The sequence below is a fragment of the Schistocerca cancellata genome, chromosome 1 (genome assembly GCF_023864275.1).
Source record: "Schistocerca cancellata isolate TAMUIC-IGC-003103 chromosome 1, iqSchCanc2.1, whole genome shotgun sequence".
NCBI lineage: Eukaryota > Metazoa > Arthropoda > Insecta > Orthoptera > Acrididae > Schistocerca > Schistocerca cancellata.
Genome location: NC_064626.1, coordinates 666,768,781 through 666,783,834, shown reverse-complemented (window position 1 = coordinate 666,783,834; position 15,054 = coordinate 666,768,781). Strand labels below are relative to the sequence as shown.

At 42.7% G+C, this 15,054-nt stretch overlaps 1 protein-coding gene across 1 annotated transcript in view; it reads left to right on the top strand.

Annotated features, from left to right (window-relative positions):
- LOC126183822 (retinoid-inducible serine carboxypeptidase-like) overlaps window positions 1–15,054 on the top strand; it is a 142,570-nt gene that overhangs the window by 22,905 nt on the left and 104,611 nt on the right. Inside the window, exon 2 of the mRNA XM_049926078.1 lies at window positions 9,092–9,318. Within this exon, the coding sequence (XP_049782035.1) occupies window positions 9,092–9,318 (227 nt within the window). The remainder of the gene's footprint in view (window positions 1–9,091; window positions 9,319–15,054) is intronic.

Here is a 15,054-nt window from a genome sequence, read left to right as displayed (position 1 = left end):
TCCAACATGTCTTCGAAAATTAAAGTACATAGATGTCCGCCACTTCTATGTCAGGTAAAGATTCTTGAATCGGGATCTTGAATTAGAACACATTGACAGGACCAACCAGTTAGCTGATCTACAATCCAGGCCACAGGAAAGGGTTCGACTCGAGATGTTACATGAAAGAACTGGAGCGCAGACGATTAAATCCATGTGAAATTCAGTGCTCATCTTTTATTTTTCTTGGGAGGAAGTGTCAATGTTAAAATAGAAATGAAATGTATTGTAATAATTGTGTAATCCGAGATTTTCAAATCTTTGTCATATGTGTACAATTGAATCTTCGGACAGTAGAACAGAGAGTGTTCGTATTTGTCACAAAATTTAACGTTTGTGTGTGTGTGTGTAATGGTTATCTGTGAGGAACAACGTTTTTGTAAATCTTATGCACATTGTAATTTGTTTCAGATAAATAATCTTAACAGACATGATTTTGCACTCTGTATCGACGGTTGTCGGATTTATTTGGCTCGCAAAACATACAGTTTATTCACAAAAATGGATGCACATAAAATTCATATATTAGTTCTGTTAAAACGAATATTTCCTTTCCTAACCGTATGCTAGTTATGTTCTTCTCTTGGTGGTGCACGTAAATAAAAACTTTAATAACTGTGAACGTATAAGACAAATATGGAAGATTCATCTCCACCTAGAAAAAAACATCATCTTAAAGAAGTTCACCAAATCAGAAATACTCACTCCTGACTGCGGTCCGCAGCTCATGGTTGTGCGGTAGCGTTCTCGCTTCCCACGCCCGGGTTCGATTCCCGGCGGGGTCAGGGATTTTCTCTGTCTCGTGATGTCTGGGTGTTGTGTGCTGTCCTTAGGTTAGTTAGGTTTAAGTAGTTCTAAGTTCTAGGGGACTGATGACCATAGATGGTAAGTCCCATAGTGCTCAGAGTATTTGAACCTGACTGAGGGCACATCAAATACACTCCTGGAAATTGAAATAAGAACACCGTGAATTCATTGTCCCAGGAAGGGGAAACTTTATTGTCACATTCCTAGGGTCAGATACATCACATGATCACACTGACAGAACCACAGGCACATAGACACAGGCAACAGAGCATACACAATGTCGGCACTAGTACAGTGTATATCCACCTTTCGCAGCAATGCAGGCTGCTATTCTCCCATGGAGACGATCGTAGAGATGCTGGATGTAGTCCTGTGGAACGGCTTGCCATGCCATTTCCACCTGGCGCCTCAGTTGGACCAGCGTTCGTGCTGGACGTGCAGACCACGTGAGACGACGCTTCATCCAGTCCCAAACATGCTCAATGGGGGACAGATCCGGAGATCTTGCTGGCCAGGGTAGTTGACTTACACCTTCTAGAGCACGTTGGGTGGCACAGGATACATGCGGACGTGCATTGTCCTGTTGGAACAGCAAGTTCCCTTGCCGGTCTAGGAATGGTAGAACGATGGGTTCGATGACAGTTTGGATGTACCGTGCACTATTCAGTGTCCCCTTGACGATCACCAGTGGCGTACGGCCAGTGTAGGAGATCGCTCCCCACACCATGACGCCGGGTGTTGGCCCTGTGTGCCTCGGTCGTATGCAGTCCTGATTGTGGCGCTCACCTGCACGGCGCCAAACACGCATACGACCATCATTGGCACCAAGGCAGAAGCGACTCTCATCGCTGAAGACGACACGTCTCCATTCGTCCCTCCATTCACGCCTGTCGCGACACCACTGGAGGCGGGCTGCACGATGTTGGGGCGTGAGCGGAAGACGGCCTAATGGTGTGTGGGACCGTAGCCCAGCTTCATGGAGACGGTTGCGAATGGTCCTCGCCGATACCCCAGGAGCAACAGTGTCCCTAATTTGCTGGGAAGTGGCGGTGCGATCCCCTACAGCACTGCGTAGGATCCTACGGTCTTGGCGTGCATCCGTGCGTCGCTGCGGTCCGGTCCCAGGTCGACGGGCACGTGCACCTTCCGCTGACCACTGGCGACAACATCGATGTACTGTGGAGACCTCACGCCCCACGTGTTGAGCAATTCGGCGGTACGTCCACCCGGCCTCCCGCATGCCCACTATACGCCCTCGCTCAAAGTCCGTCAACTGCACATACGGTTCACGTCCACGCTGTCGCGGCATGCTACCAGTGTTAAAGACTGCGATGGAGCTCCGTATGCCACGGCAAACTGGCTGACACTGACAGCGGTGGTGCACAAATGCTGCGCAGCTAGCGCCATTCGACGGCCAACACCGCGGTTCCTGGTGTGTCCACTGTGCCGTGCGTGTGATCATTGCTTGTACAGCCCTCTCGCAGTGTCTGGAGCAAGTATGGTGGGTCTGACACACCGGTGTCAATGTGTTCTTTTTTCCATTTCCAGGAGTGTATTACAGAAATTATTTCTATTAATTTCATATGAATCGCCCAGAACCTTTTAGTAAAAGCGAATGTGAAAAAGAAATTGAAAATAATTTGATGCGAATCCTCGTCCTATCTGGTGCTAGTTCTCAAGCACAGACCTTCAACCAAATAGGCTATGCCACATTTCACAGTTCATTATCCACTTTATCTTTACTTTAGTCCCAAATTGTTATTAACATTTAATATTTCATAATACGAATGACACATTTTTATGACTCTTAGATGGATCGTTGCTTACTCTTGTTACAGACGAGTTACAATGCGAAAATAATTTTAAAAAACTTTAATCGCCAATATGATGTTTACCGTCAGTTTCTTACAACAGTTCGTATCGATAACGATTCGTTCTCGAGACATTCACCGTATGGTGCTTATACCCGAATCATAACAAAGTGATTGACCACGAAGCATAGTTGATTGTAATGGTGATTGCGTTGATGTGAGTACTGCGCATCGTTGGGAGAGTAAGTTTAAAGATGTTGAGGCAGGGACATCTGACCGCGTGACAAACAAAGAGTTGGATGTCCTGTGACAGCAACCACCGAGTTTCACAAGCAAAATGTTGACTGAGTGATTCAGGACGATCATCGTATCACTCAGAGAGAAATTGCAAGCACAATTGGCATTTCTCAAGAACAAGTGGGTCACATTACTGCTTTGCTTTTAGATCTGTGCACGATGAGCACCCTGGATGCTGACTCCTGAAATGAAATGAAAGCACACAGACTTGAAATCTGCCAGGAACTCCTCTCGCATTACGAGAATGAAGGTGACACCTTTCTCCATTCAACTGTGACAGGAGACGAAACGTGGGTACACCATTACACCCGGGAGATGAAATGTCGGTCTATGGAATAAAGACACAAAGAATCACCCCAGAAAAAGAAATTCACGACGCAGCCCTCAGCTGGAAAAATCATCGGACGCAGATGGTGTCATCCATGTTGATTTCCTTGGTCGTGGATCAACAATAAATTCAGAGCTTTACATCACAACGGTGCAAATGCTGAAACGACACCTAACAAGGGTCCGAAAGGAAAAGGGAAATGTTTTCCTGCAACATGACAGTGCCAAACCGCACACTTCACATGCCACCATAGCAGAACTTAAGAGACTGAATCTCACCACAGTACAGCATCCTCCACACGTTCAGATTTAGCGCCATCTAACTTCTATCTGTTCCCGGTAGTGAAAGACGATATTCGGGGACGTCATTATGCTTCTGATGAAGACATTGAGAGAACTGTGGGACTGTGGTTGCGGAAACAGAGTGTCAACTTCTTCCGTGATGGCTTCAGAAAATCTGTTAATCGTTGGCAGAAATTTATCCAATTGGCTGGTGATAATGTGCAAAAGTGAGTATTGGTAATTAAAGATCACATTCTAAGGTATATTTCTGCGTTTGATTTATTAAAATATTCCCATCCAAACATAATTAACGAAGGTGGAGGCATTTCTTTTCATTCAACCCTGGTAGTAAGTTTTTCTTCATACCTCACAAATTCTAAAATACCTTTATTTCATTTCCTATATAGATCTGGTGATGGCTGTGAGGTCTAAACCAGCTATCTGTGCAAATAAAGTCTGATCATGCCTACAAGATTTTTTGGTAACACTTAGCGGATTGTCACAAATCCTTCATTATCCAGGTTGCAATATTCTGTCTTCAGAGGTAAACTCCCTATTTTATATGAACTACTGGTATTTTAGGAGAAATTCATTTTCTGACTTTAAATGCAAATTTTACAGTTGGTTACAACATTCTGAAGAGCCTTTCTTTTAATGTGTAACATGACATTTCACTGTGATCTCAAATAAGTGATAACTCGCTGCTTCTTAGCTCTTCTTACTTACTACACAGTGAGGCAGACAAACAAGAACATCAAAAAATTCACATAAACTACTGATTGAAATACCAGCTGCTGTGATGGAGCAGTTCTAGGTGCTTTAGTCCGGAACCGCACTACTGCTATGGTTGCAGGTTCGAATCCTGGCTCAGGCACGGATGTGTGTGATGTCGTTAGGTTTAAGCAGTTCTATGTCTAGGGGACTGATGACCTCAGATGTTAAGTCCCATAGTGCTTAGAGCTATTTGAACCATTTTTATTGATTTAAATAATTTTTTACATGACTCTAGTGTAGGCTTCATGAGTGGAAATTAATAATTCGCCTTGAAAGTTGTCATTTTTTGAACATGGAATTACTCAGATGGCATCTTTTCTTTTGAACACATTGTCAGTTTCTGAGGGTGAAAAGCATATATGGTTATTGTAATCTTGAGGTTGAAGAGCTTGTATAATATGCATCTTGTATGGGTAGTGGTGGAGATCATTCTTCAAATTCGTTCTCACTGATCAATAGCAGAGAAAAAGTTCTGCACTATGCTGTCTAGCTGATTTTCACTGGCTTTTTTAGCAAAGAAACTTCCTGACAGATTAAAACTGTGTGCTGGAGCGAGACTCAAACTCAGGACCTTTGTCTTTTGCAGGCAAGTGCTCTACAATATGAGCTACCCAAACACAACTCATGACTCATCCTCACAGCTCCAATTCCGCCAGTAACTCATCTCCTATCTTGCAAAGTTTCTTGTGCATGATAAATATCTTTTTGGCTCTGACTTCTTTTGATGTTGCCATCTTTTTTTTCCAGTGCTACCAGTGACTTTAACATTTCTCACCCGAGGGCTGATAGCATGGGAAGATGCCCCAGGAACTCATGGAGTAAATGAAGCTCTTGATGGAAAGCCCTTTGAGCTCCAACAAAACTATCCAAGTGTTTGTAATACACCTTTACACCAAACACATATTGTGCTTGTGACCAACACTTCATGTCTACTAAAACTTCCACCTGTCTACATGGCCTAGGTACATCACCCACTCCTGTAACGTCTCATCATGTCCACCAGCCAGTACTCAAATTTACCCATTTGAGTGCCTCACTCTGTACGTAGCATCTTCTTATTCCTGAATTTGTCAATAGAATTTTTTGTATTGCAAAATGACCTCTGTCTGGAAGTTGAGCAGACCAATTTCTTAGGAATTTTGTGTTGCATTGCTACTTTTCTTAATTAAATTACATTTTTAAATAGTTGCCTCCCTGCTAATCCAATGTGATGCAGCAGTCTCTCAACACAGTTGAAGACACACTGAACAGTCATTAAAGCCCTAGGCAGCTGGCAAATGAACAAAATATGTCATTGCCTACATGGTAGAATATGAAGAGTCACAACTGCAATAAATATTTATTTATATGTAAAAAAGGTTACCGGTTTCAGTCTGTTTTAGATCATCTTCAGACCTGCACCATGATGGTAGACAGTGGCTGTTAACAGAGCAGTTGCTACACCTCCACAAACGTTAGCATTTGGGAAGGTGTAGCACCTGCTCTGTTAACACCACCATCTACCATCATGGTGAGGTCTGAAGATGGTCTAAAACATGCCAAAACTGGCAACCTTATGTACAAAAAATGTTTACTGTGATTGTGACTGTTCATATTCATTTTCACTTTCATAGAATGCTTTCACCATCCTATTCAGCCGGTTCCTCACAGTGTTCTAACCCGTTTCCTCACACGCCTTAAGTATTTTCAAGACAGTCAACTCAATGCAGCATTTCTTGATTTCTAGAAAGCATTTGACTCAGTACCACATACACACTTGTTATTAAAAGTACAATCCTATATGGTAAAAAGCAAAATTTGTGACTGGAGTGAGCATTTTTTGGTAGGGAGGATGCAGCAAATTATCTTGGACTGAGGATTGTCAACAGATATGGAAGCAACTTTGGATTCGACCCGGGAAGTGTGTTGGAAGCCTTCCTATTCATGTTGCATATTAATGACCTTGCAGACAATATTAATTTTAACGTCAGACATTTTTCATATGATGCAGTTAAATGATGAAGCATGAATTTTCAGTTAGATCTTGGTAAGATTTAAAAGTGATGCAAAGATTGGTAACTTGCTTCAAATGTTCAGAAATGTAAAACTGTGTACTTCGCTAAATGTAAAAAATTTATCGTATGGCTATCATGTCATTTTTTAACTCATTCAAATTCATGGGCGAAACACTTTGTAGGGGTATGAAATGGAATGATCACATAGGCTCAGTCACTGCTGAAACAGGTGGTAAAAATGAACACAGGTTTGTTTGATTCATAGAAGAGTTTCACGGAGATGCTGAAGAAACTTAACTGCCAGAAACCCTAATAATTGGTGCGATTGGATGTACACTTTGTCATGCACTTGACAATGGTTTGCAGGGTATAGATGTAGATGTAGACACTTAAACTAAGTGAAGGGGCTTACTGTGTTACTCAGGTGTTTTCTTTAGTCAACAGCTGTAGACTTGAAGGAAGAAATGGACACCATGAAGGACACCGTAAGCATAATAGAGCAGAAAAGACAAAATGTGGATTCTGTTTTCCAGCAGTTGCTGTTTGAAGTTGAAGCAGTCACTAAGCAGTTAGATGTGAGAATGAAAGAAATGGCTAGTTATGCTTTCTTGACAGTTACGATGTGATAAACGCCTAACTGCTCAGTCCATCGAGGAATAGTTTTGAAGGACCTTGCACATGCCTCTGTTTTGGAATATAAAATCCTGTTTTGGAATATAAAATCCAATATAAAGGAGAAGCTCTTCACAGATGTGATGAATATTTTCAGTTAGAGGATTTTTCTGACATGTATAACTTACAGTGAAGGAGATATTCGAACTGCCAGAAAAGTGGTAGAGATGTACGCACAGCTTCTGGATACCCTTATCGCACTGATATTGCAGGAATTCAAACTTTGGAAGGCTAGATGGAAGTGTAGTTTAGAGCCCGGTCTTATAATTTTGGAGTCTCTACTTTATATCATCGAAATGTACAACACTGAACTGTGCTTCAAACAATACTAAAAGTTTTAGCCATGGTACTAATTAGTACAGCAACAACAGAATGTATGTTCTCAATCCTTCATCACCATTAGACTTGACTTAGAGCAGCCATGAGGGAAGAACAATTCACTAGTCTTGCTTCAATGCATAGCTGCTGGGAAACTGATATTGATGTAGTTATTATGATATTTTTAAAGAGTAAGAGGAGATGACTTTAGTTTGTCCTGTGGATTGTATATATTAATGTAACAAAAAATTTGATACATTGTAGTGCTATTTTTATTGTTGTTACAATGCCATGCAACTGTATACAGTTGTATTTCTGGAGGGGCACAAAGTGTGGGGAGGGGAGGGGAGGGGGGGGGGGGGGAAGAGGGAGAGGGAGGTCACAGGGAATTTGTAATAAAAGTAATAGATATTGGGAAAGAAAGAAACATTGAGGAGATATAAGTACTACTTTCTGTTTTTTCCTTACCCCCTGGCGCCTTCCTTTCCTCTGCTCTAACAGAGATGCTGATGATAAAACAATTTGAAAACCATCCTAAATCATGATAAGCATGCAGCTACTGCATTTCTCAACCATGATCAGTGGGAGAAACCTGAGCCCAATTAGACTGAAGTTAACTAAAAGGCTTCAATCAAATACACCTATAGTAACTAGGACAATATTCCATACTGATGATGTCAGTGACACATTCAAAATTTTCACACTAGTGCCACTTTTACATACCTATGTTTACTGGAACATTTTTACATGTATTACTAGCCACTTTCATCCATCAATTCTTGTGTTAAGTGTGCATATCAAATCCAACAATGTAACATTTCAAAATAAGGCCCGTTTAATATTACAACATCTCATGAAGATATACTGAAAGCAATGAAACTCTCACAGAATGAGATGGCACAGATTTCATAATCAACACAGACTAAATGGGTTTTGTGATTCTTGAGTTTCTCTCAGCGTATTTGATAGTCAAAATATCCATGGGTGTACTGCCAGTCTACAGTGTCCAACGGGCACAATATTTCAGCAATCATACATGTCGCCATCATCAGGTGAACTGACGGGCTGAGCTCCTGTGAATGTGCTGGTACAGAGATCCGTACGCTATGGCTGCTCAGGGGGAATAGGGTTCGGTTGCAGCGGTGGCATGTACCAGATTCCGTGTCAATGTGGCAAGTCATATATTGGTCAGACGATGCGTACCGTCGGGGATCAATGCCGTGAACACCAGAGGCACACTCGACTGATGTATCCGAGCAAGTCGGCGGTCGCTGAACATTGTTTGTCGGAAAATCATGCTATTGAGTATGAACACACGAGGATTCTGGTACAGACGTCGAGATACTGGGACAGCGATTGGGTTAATCAAGAGTAAATCGAGCAAACGTAAAGTTGTGATGACCATGGTGGACAGAGCCATCACACCGATGTCATCTCAGACGTCGTCGCAATCTGTTCAACCGCGCGACTGTGGCGCGGGGCGTGGACGGCGGAGGGAGTGCGCCGCGGGCGGAGAGTATTTAAATCGGCCGCTGCCGTGACCAGTTCCCCCTGAGCAGCCATAGCGTACGGATCTCCGTACCGGCACGTTCACAGGAGCTCAGTCCGTCAGTTCACCTGATGATGGCGACATGTATGATCGCCGAAATATTGTGCCTGTTGGACACTGTAGACCATCAGTACACCCATGGATATTTTGATTAAATGGGTTTTAGTGATGACTACAATGAGTTCTATTTGTTATTAGCAACTTTCTTTTCCTGGATGCAGGGCGACAGGGTGTTGGCCCTGGCGAGCAGGACTGGGGCTATATAGACGTCCGTGATGGGGCGCACATGTTCTACTGGCTGTACTACACCACTGCCACGACTGACTATGCCACGCGGCCACTTGTCATCTGGCTGCAAGGTGGGCCCGGAGCTTCTGGCACAGGTTATGGTAACTTCGAGGAGCTCGGCATTGTTGACACTGACCTCAATGTCCGGAATTCATCTTGGGTAAGAGCTTCGATTTACATTGCAGTTACATACTCAAAAATTTTTGTTCTAAAGCTGCCTCTGTGGTTGAATAACTAAATTTCAGAAGTGTGATGTCACAGTAAACCTGTGACTAGATTTGTACCAGGCAACTCATGGTGCAGCAACTAGCAGACAGGTCCATATTTATAATGCAACTCCTGGGATCTTGAAATTATGCTTGTGAATTCCTATGCTATTCATATATCAAAGAAATAAGATCAGTACAGAAGAATGTAACAAGAAATATTTTTGTTTCTTGTGAGAAATGTTCAGTTTTATATTGTTTGAAAACTGTAACATTCATATTTAATGTAATTTCAAAAGTTTGCTTCCAGCTTGGCATAGTCTATCATATACCTCTGAAAAAAAATCACAAACAAGTCAAAAAATTGTTCTCTGACTGCAAGAATGGATCAGTGTTCCCTTCAAATAATCTCTTTCTGAGGAAACTTTGAAGTGACATTGCTTTGTCACTATATATTACATCATTTTTTTATTTAAATCATCATTATGAAGCAATATTAGGTGGTATTGATTTTTTATGATGTATGTCTTATTTTCTTTACTTCTTGCTATTCATTTCCTTAGAAAAAATACCTCAGAATAATTTTTGTCTGAGTTGACTGCAGGCTACAAAAGATTAAAATAAACAATGTACACAGAATTACAAAAACTGGCTGTAGAAAGTGTCTTGAGAAATAAATTGAGGGGGAAAAAGTAAATACAGAAATGCCACCTACCTACACTACAGAGAATCAAAGTTACAGGAACCAAGTGGCCTAGGCCATTCCTTCAGTAGTGAACACAAGTTTGTATGCTGACATAATTCTGTTATGAGAGGTGTTGGACGCGTAATAACTGATTGTGAGAAGTTGCTGCCAAAGTGTGCTCTGGTGGCAGGCATTGGTCACTGTTACTCTTTAGTGACATTGGATTATATATCTAAACAATGGGTCCTATGCAAAAATAGTACTTAAAGACACCTTGTACATTGCTTCCAAGTCTGCCAGCATTGATTAGTTGCATCCTGTACATACACAGGAACCAATGAAATATACATCTAATGCCTCTGGTGCAGAAAATTTACAGAAGAACTTTCTAAACTAGTTTCGTTGAGTACTCTATTTATTCATGTTATGTCACTATAACTGAAAAATTGCTAAACTTCCTGTATGTTTATTAGCTCCTGGATTTAGTATGAGGTTGTTGTAGTTTATCATGAATAATTAAAGACCCTCAATGGTATTGCAGAGTATGCAGTGAAGAACTGAAGGTGAAGAACTGAAGGGAAAAACTGCTTTCCTCCAGGCTGAGTTAATTGATCATAGAAAAGAATATTGAAATTAATTAATGATTTTGTTGCATTGTTAAGAAGTTGTGATGCATGTGATTTCTGTGTAGGCGGGCTGTACAGGTTAATGCATATGTAGTGCACTTTGAGATGACTTCCACACATAGTCCCTTCTCATAGCAGACTTGGTGAAGTCTTCCTTATTAAATAATGGCATGCTTCTGATCAAACAATGGAAAATCCAGGATGGAATGTAACAATACGAAAGAAGGAAAGTTGCTACTCACCATATAGCGGAGATGCTGAGTCATGATAGGCACAATAAAACGATTCACACACTCTTAGCTTTAGGCCATTAAGCCTTTGTCAGCAGTAGATACACATACACACACGCACACACACACACTCACACAAACGCAACTTGCACACACGTCTGCAGTCTCAGAGAGCTGAAACTACACTGCGAGCAGCAGCACCAGTGCATGATGGGAGTGACGACTGGGAGGGGGTAAGGAGGGCTGGCGCAGGGAGGGGGACGGACAGTATGGTGGGAGTGCGGACAGTGAAGTGTTGCAGTTTAGATGGAGGGCAGGAGAGAGGGTGTGGAGGGGGAAGGTGTAAGTAGCAGAAAGGAGAGAAATAAAAATAAAAAAAATTCTCTCCTTTCTGTTACTTACCCCCTCCGTACCTTCTCTCCTGCCCTCCATCTAAACTGCAGAACTTCACTGTCCGCCACTCCCACCATACTGTCCCTCCCCCTCCCCACCCCAGCCCTCCTTACCCCCTCCCAGTCGCCACTCCCATCATGCACTGATGCTGCTGCTCACAGTGTAGTTTCAACTCTGTGAGACTGTAGACATGTGTGCAAGTTGCATTTGCATGAGTGTGTGTGTGTGTGTGTGTGTGTGTGTGTGTGTGTGTCTACTGCTGCCAAGGCTTAATGGCTGAAAGCTATGAGTGTGTGAATCTTTTGATTGTGCCTATCGCGACTCATCATCTCTGCTACATGTTTCTGATCACTGTTTTATTTATTGTTACTACAGCAAGAGCAGTTAACTATCCTCAGCCAATTGCATCTCTTAGAAACATTTTCCCTCCTTTCACTATGGATTAGTGGTCCTCACATCCATTTATTTTTAAAGGGAGAATTACGGCTATTTTCAAAACTTTAACTTTGGTCTGACGTATGCTCCTGGTATGAGCAATTTTTCTTGCACTCAGGCACAAACTGCCTCTTCATGTCACTACATTTTGTGCATCCCAATATAATTTCAGGCTTTCCAGCTTTTGTTTTCATTAGCCATCCATAAGACAGAGAAACCTCTGCTCAAGCTTTAAAATTTTCATCATGGCAACTGACTCATTCAAACTATACGAAAAGTCCTATTCTCATGTTTGACAAAAATCCTTTAAAAGAAAGCTTTGTATCTTTTACACTATAAATTGAAAACTGTTGTCTTCAGCAATGTAACACTTTGGTTAATCACAATTTCCATATATATCTGTGGTGACATTGAGCACCAGTATTCATGCTAGCCAACTTATCAACCACAGCGAATATGGACTTGGTTTATCTGTAGCCTAAGTTCACGACCTTTGATCACCAGTTCCTAGTCATCTCTCGAAGTGGATGTATTGCAATAGCATTTTTGTGTATGTTTCGTAGCAGTAAATGTTCACAGCAATAAAATGTTGAATAATTTGCCAAGGTGTCTGTATATCATTCTACTCCACATCACTTACATGGTATTCCTACACTGGTGACCCTAGACCACGGTACATCTGCCCTGTATTTCATGTATATGCAGTCCACCACCAGGACAATGGATACCAATGATAAACCAGGAATTTTCAGATCTTTTGTTGGACTTGACAGTGTTCTCCATGAACTACATTGTACAATGTAGGGAGTGTGAGCAAAAGTGAATTCTTCCACTCTCCCATGTGTGCACTCGAGCCCTCATCTCCATGTGCACAAACTACCACCTCACACCACAACAATTCAGATCAGCCCACATCCTATGGAACACCATCTGGACCAAACACATGTAAGCCACCTTACTATCCCGCTGGACACCAGTGTTCACATGCAATGAAATTTGTCCAGACCCCCCCCCCCCCTCCACATTGACTTGTGCTACTGCATCAGGCTCTCAGGTATTGAATCTGTTCCTACCTACCGGCAGAGTTTGGCTGGCTGAGCCATGCCAGTGTACATCTGCTTAACTGGTTCTAATATGCAACAAAGGACTCCAATTGGACCATAAATAACAGTTAGCAGATTGCATATATGCTTTGCAAATGGGCACCCACACCACCCAGCAACCACCAGCACTACATATTTGCTGGTAGTCATGTTGCACATCGAGTTGGCAGATGGCTTCTGAATGACACCATTCTCTTCCGAGGCTACCCAAGGCACAGAACAGGGAGCAGCGGCAGTCATCTTACCCTCTCCATGATGCTGCCACCGAACAGTCTGACTTCATGCAAGGTCCTTTGATACATGATGCTTGGAGCAGTGACAGCCACCTTACCTTGCTACACAGCAGGCCCTGACTGACTGCTGCTGGACCTTTCTGATGACACCTGACACCACCACAGCTTGTCATCAACTCCAGTTGGCTGCACAACACCCCTGACAACTGATGACAACAGTCGGCATGGTGTCACCTGCACCATGTAAGATGGACAACAAAGCACAAACCTTGCAGTGATGCTTGTTTCACACCTGCAGTGGTACTGCTGGACACAAGTGTCCCCAAATCGGCCAATGCCCATACGCCTCCCACAACCTACACTAGTGTCCGAGGCTGCCACTTCTACAAAGTTTGCCACTCACTTTAGCCAGTTAACTAAACCAGTTTGTCTGACTCATCCATTGACAACAACCACAGGCTCTGTGTGCAGTCATCACATGAAACAGCACTTTTTGGTGGACTCAGGGTTGATAATCGATATGAGCCCAAATACCGCCCTACCCCCTCACACCCCTGACTCTGCATTTACATTAAGAGCAGCAAATGCATTGATCATTGCCACTTACAGAACGATCACCTGTGATACTGACCTTGGCAGTACCAACACTTCACATGGACATTTCTTTTTGCTAATGTCAATGAATCACTGATTGGAGCTGATTTCCTACGGCAATTCCATCTCTTCCCAGATGTATGAGAAAGAATGTTGCTCTGCAGACTAAGTAATGTCACCATCATGAGCACCATCAGATGATCACTGGCCCCAGCTCCAGCACAACATGAGGACACCTACCTTTCAGTGGTATGCAGGCTCCAGCTGTACAACCTTCCACCCAGAATCAACTTAAAGTGTTTGTGAAAAAAGTGGCTATGACGGATAAGCCCTCCCCCCAAATCCCCCTGCCTCCTCCCCACTACTATGACATTAGTAATAGCATGGTGCACAGAATCATAACAACAGATCAATCACCTATCTCTTGCAAAGAGTGCTGCCTCTCCCCTGAGCAAAGGCAAACCGCCAAAGGCACTGTAGATGAGTTACTTAACTAGGGGTTCATCCACTCTTCAAACAGCCCTTGGGCTTCCCTATACAAAGATGATGGTAATTTACAAATATGTGAGGACTACAGAATCCTCACTTCAATACTCTGTCAATTCTTGACCATTGCCCTGTACCCCACATCAAGGACCTTACACATGAATTATTGAGTGTAACAATCTTCAGCATCATTGACTATCAAAAGACATATCTGCATATACCAACGACCAATGAAGCCATTACTAAAACTGCCATTATCACCCTCTTCAGGTTGTTTGAATACTTATTCATGCCATACAGACTAAAAAATGCAGCTCAGACATGGCAGAAATTAATCGATTCTGCCCTATGCAAATTCCTGTTGTTTCCATTGACTTGAGGATATACTGATATACTCTGCTATGCACCAAGAGCATGAAGACTATGTGCTACAGGTTTTACATGCTCTAGAACAACTAGGTATAGTTATCAACAGTGAAAAGTGCCACATGTATCAGCAGAGCCTATTCTGTTTCATCAGCAGGGATTGGACCAACACCAGAAAGAAAGCAATTCATACAATTCGCTCCCAGGCCCAGTACCTACAAGGAGCTATGCAGATTTCTAGGAATGCTAAATTTCTACAGGCATCACTTTCCATAGGCAGCTAAAATCAGGCAGCCCTCACCAATGCCTTTCCAGAACCAGTACCAAAGGAACTGAACCATTCCGTGGTTGGAAGAAATGTCACAGCCCTTCAAGGTGATGAAGCAGTCACTGCAGAGGTCCTTGACCCTGGACCATCCCTCACCAATGACCCACCTCTCAGGCAGTGCTGATACTTGCAAGACTGTCATTGACATTGGCATTCAGCAAACAGGTAACTCTGTGCAATCACCCTTGTGATTCTTCTCACGCAAATTGAA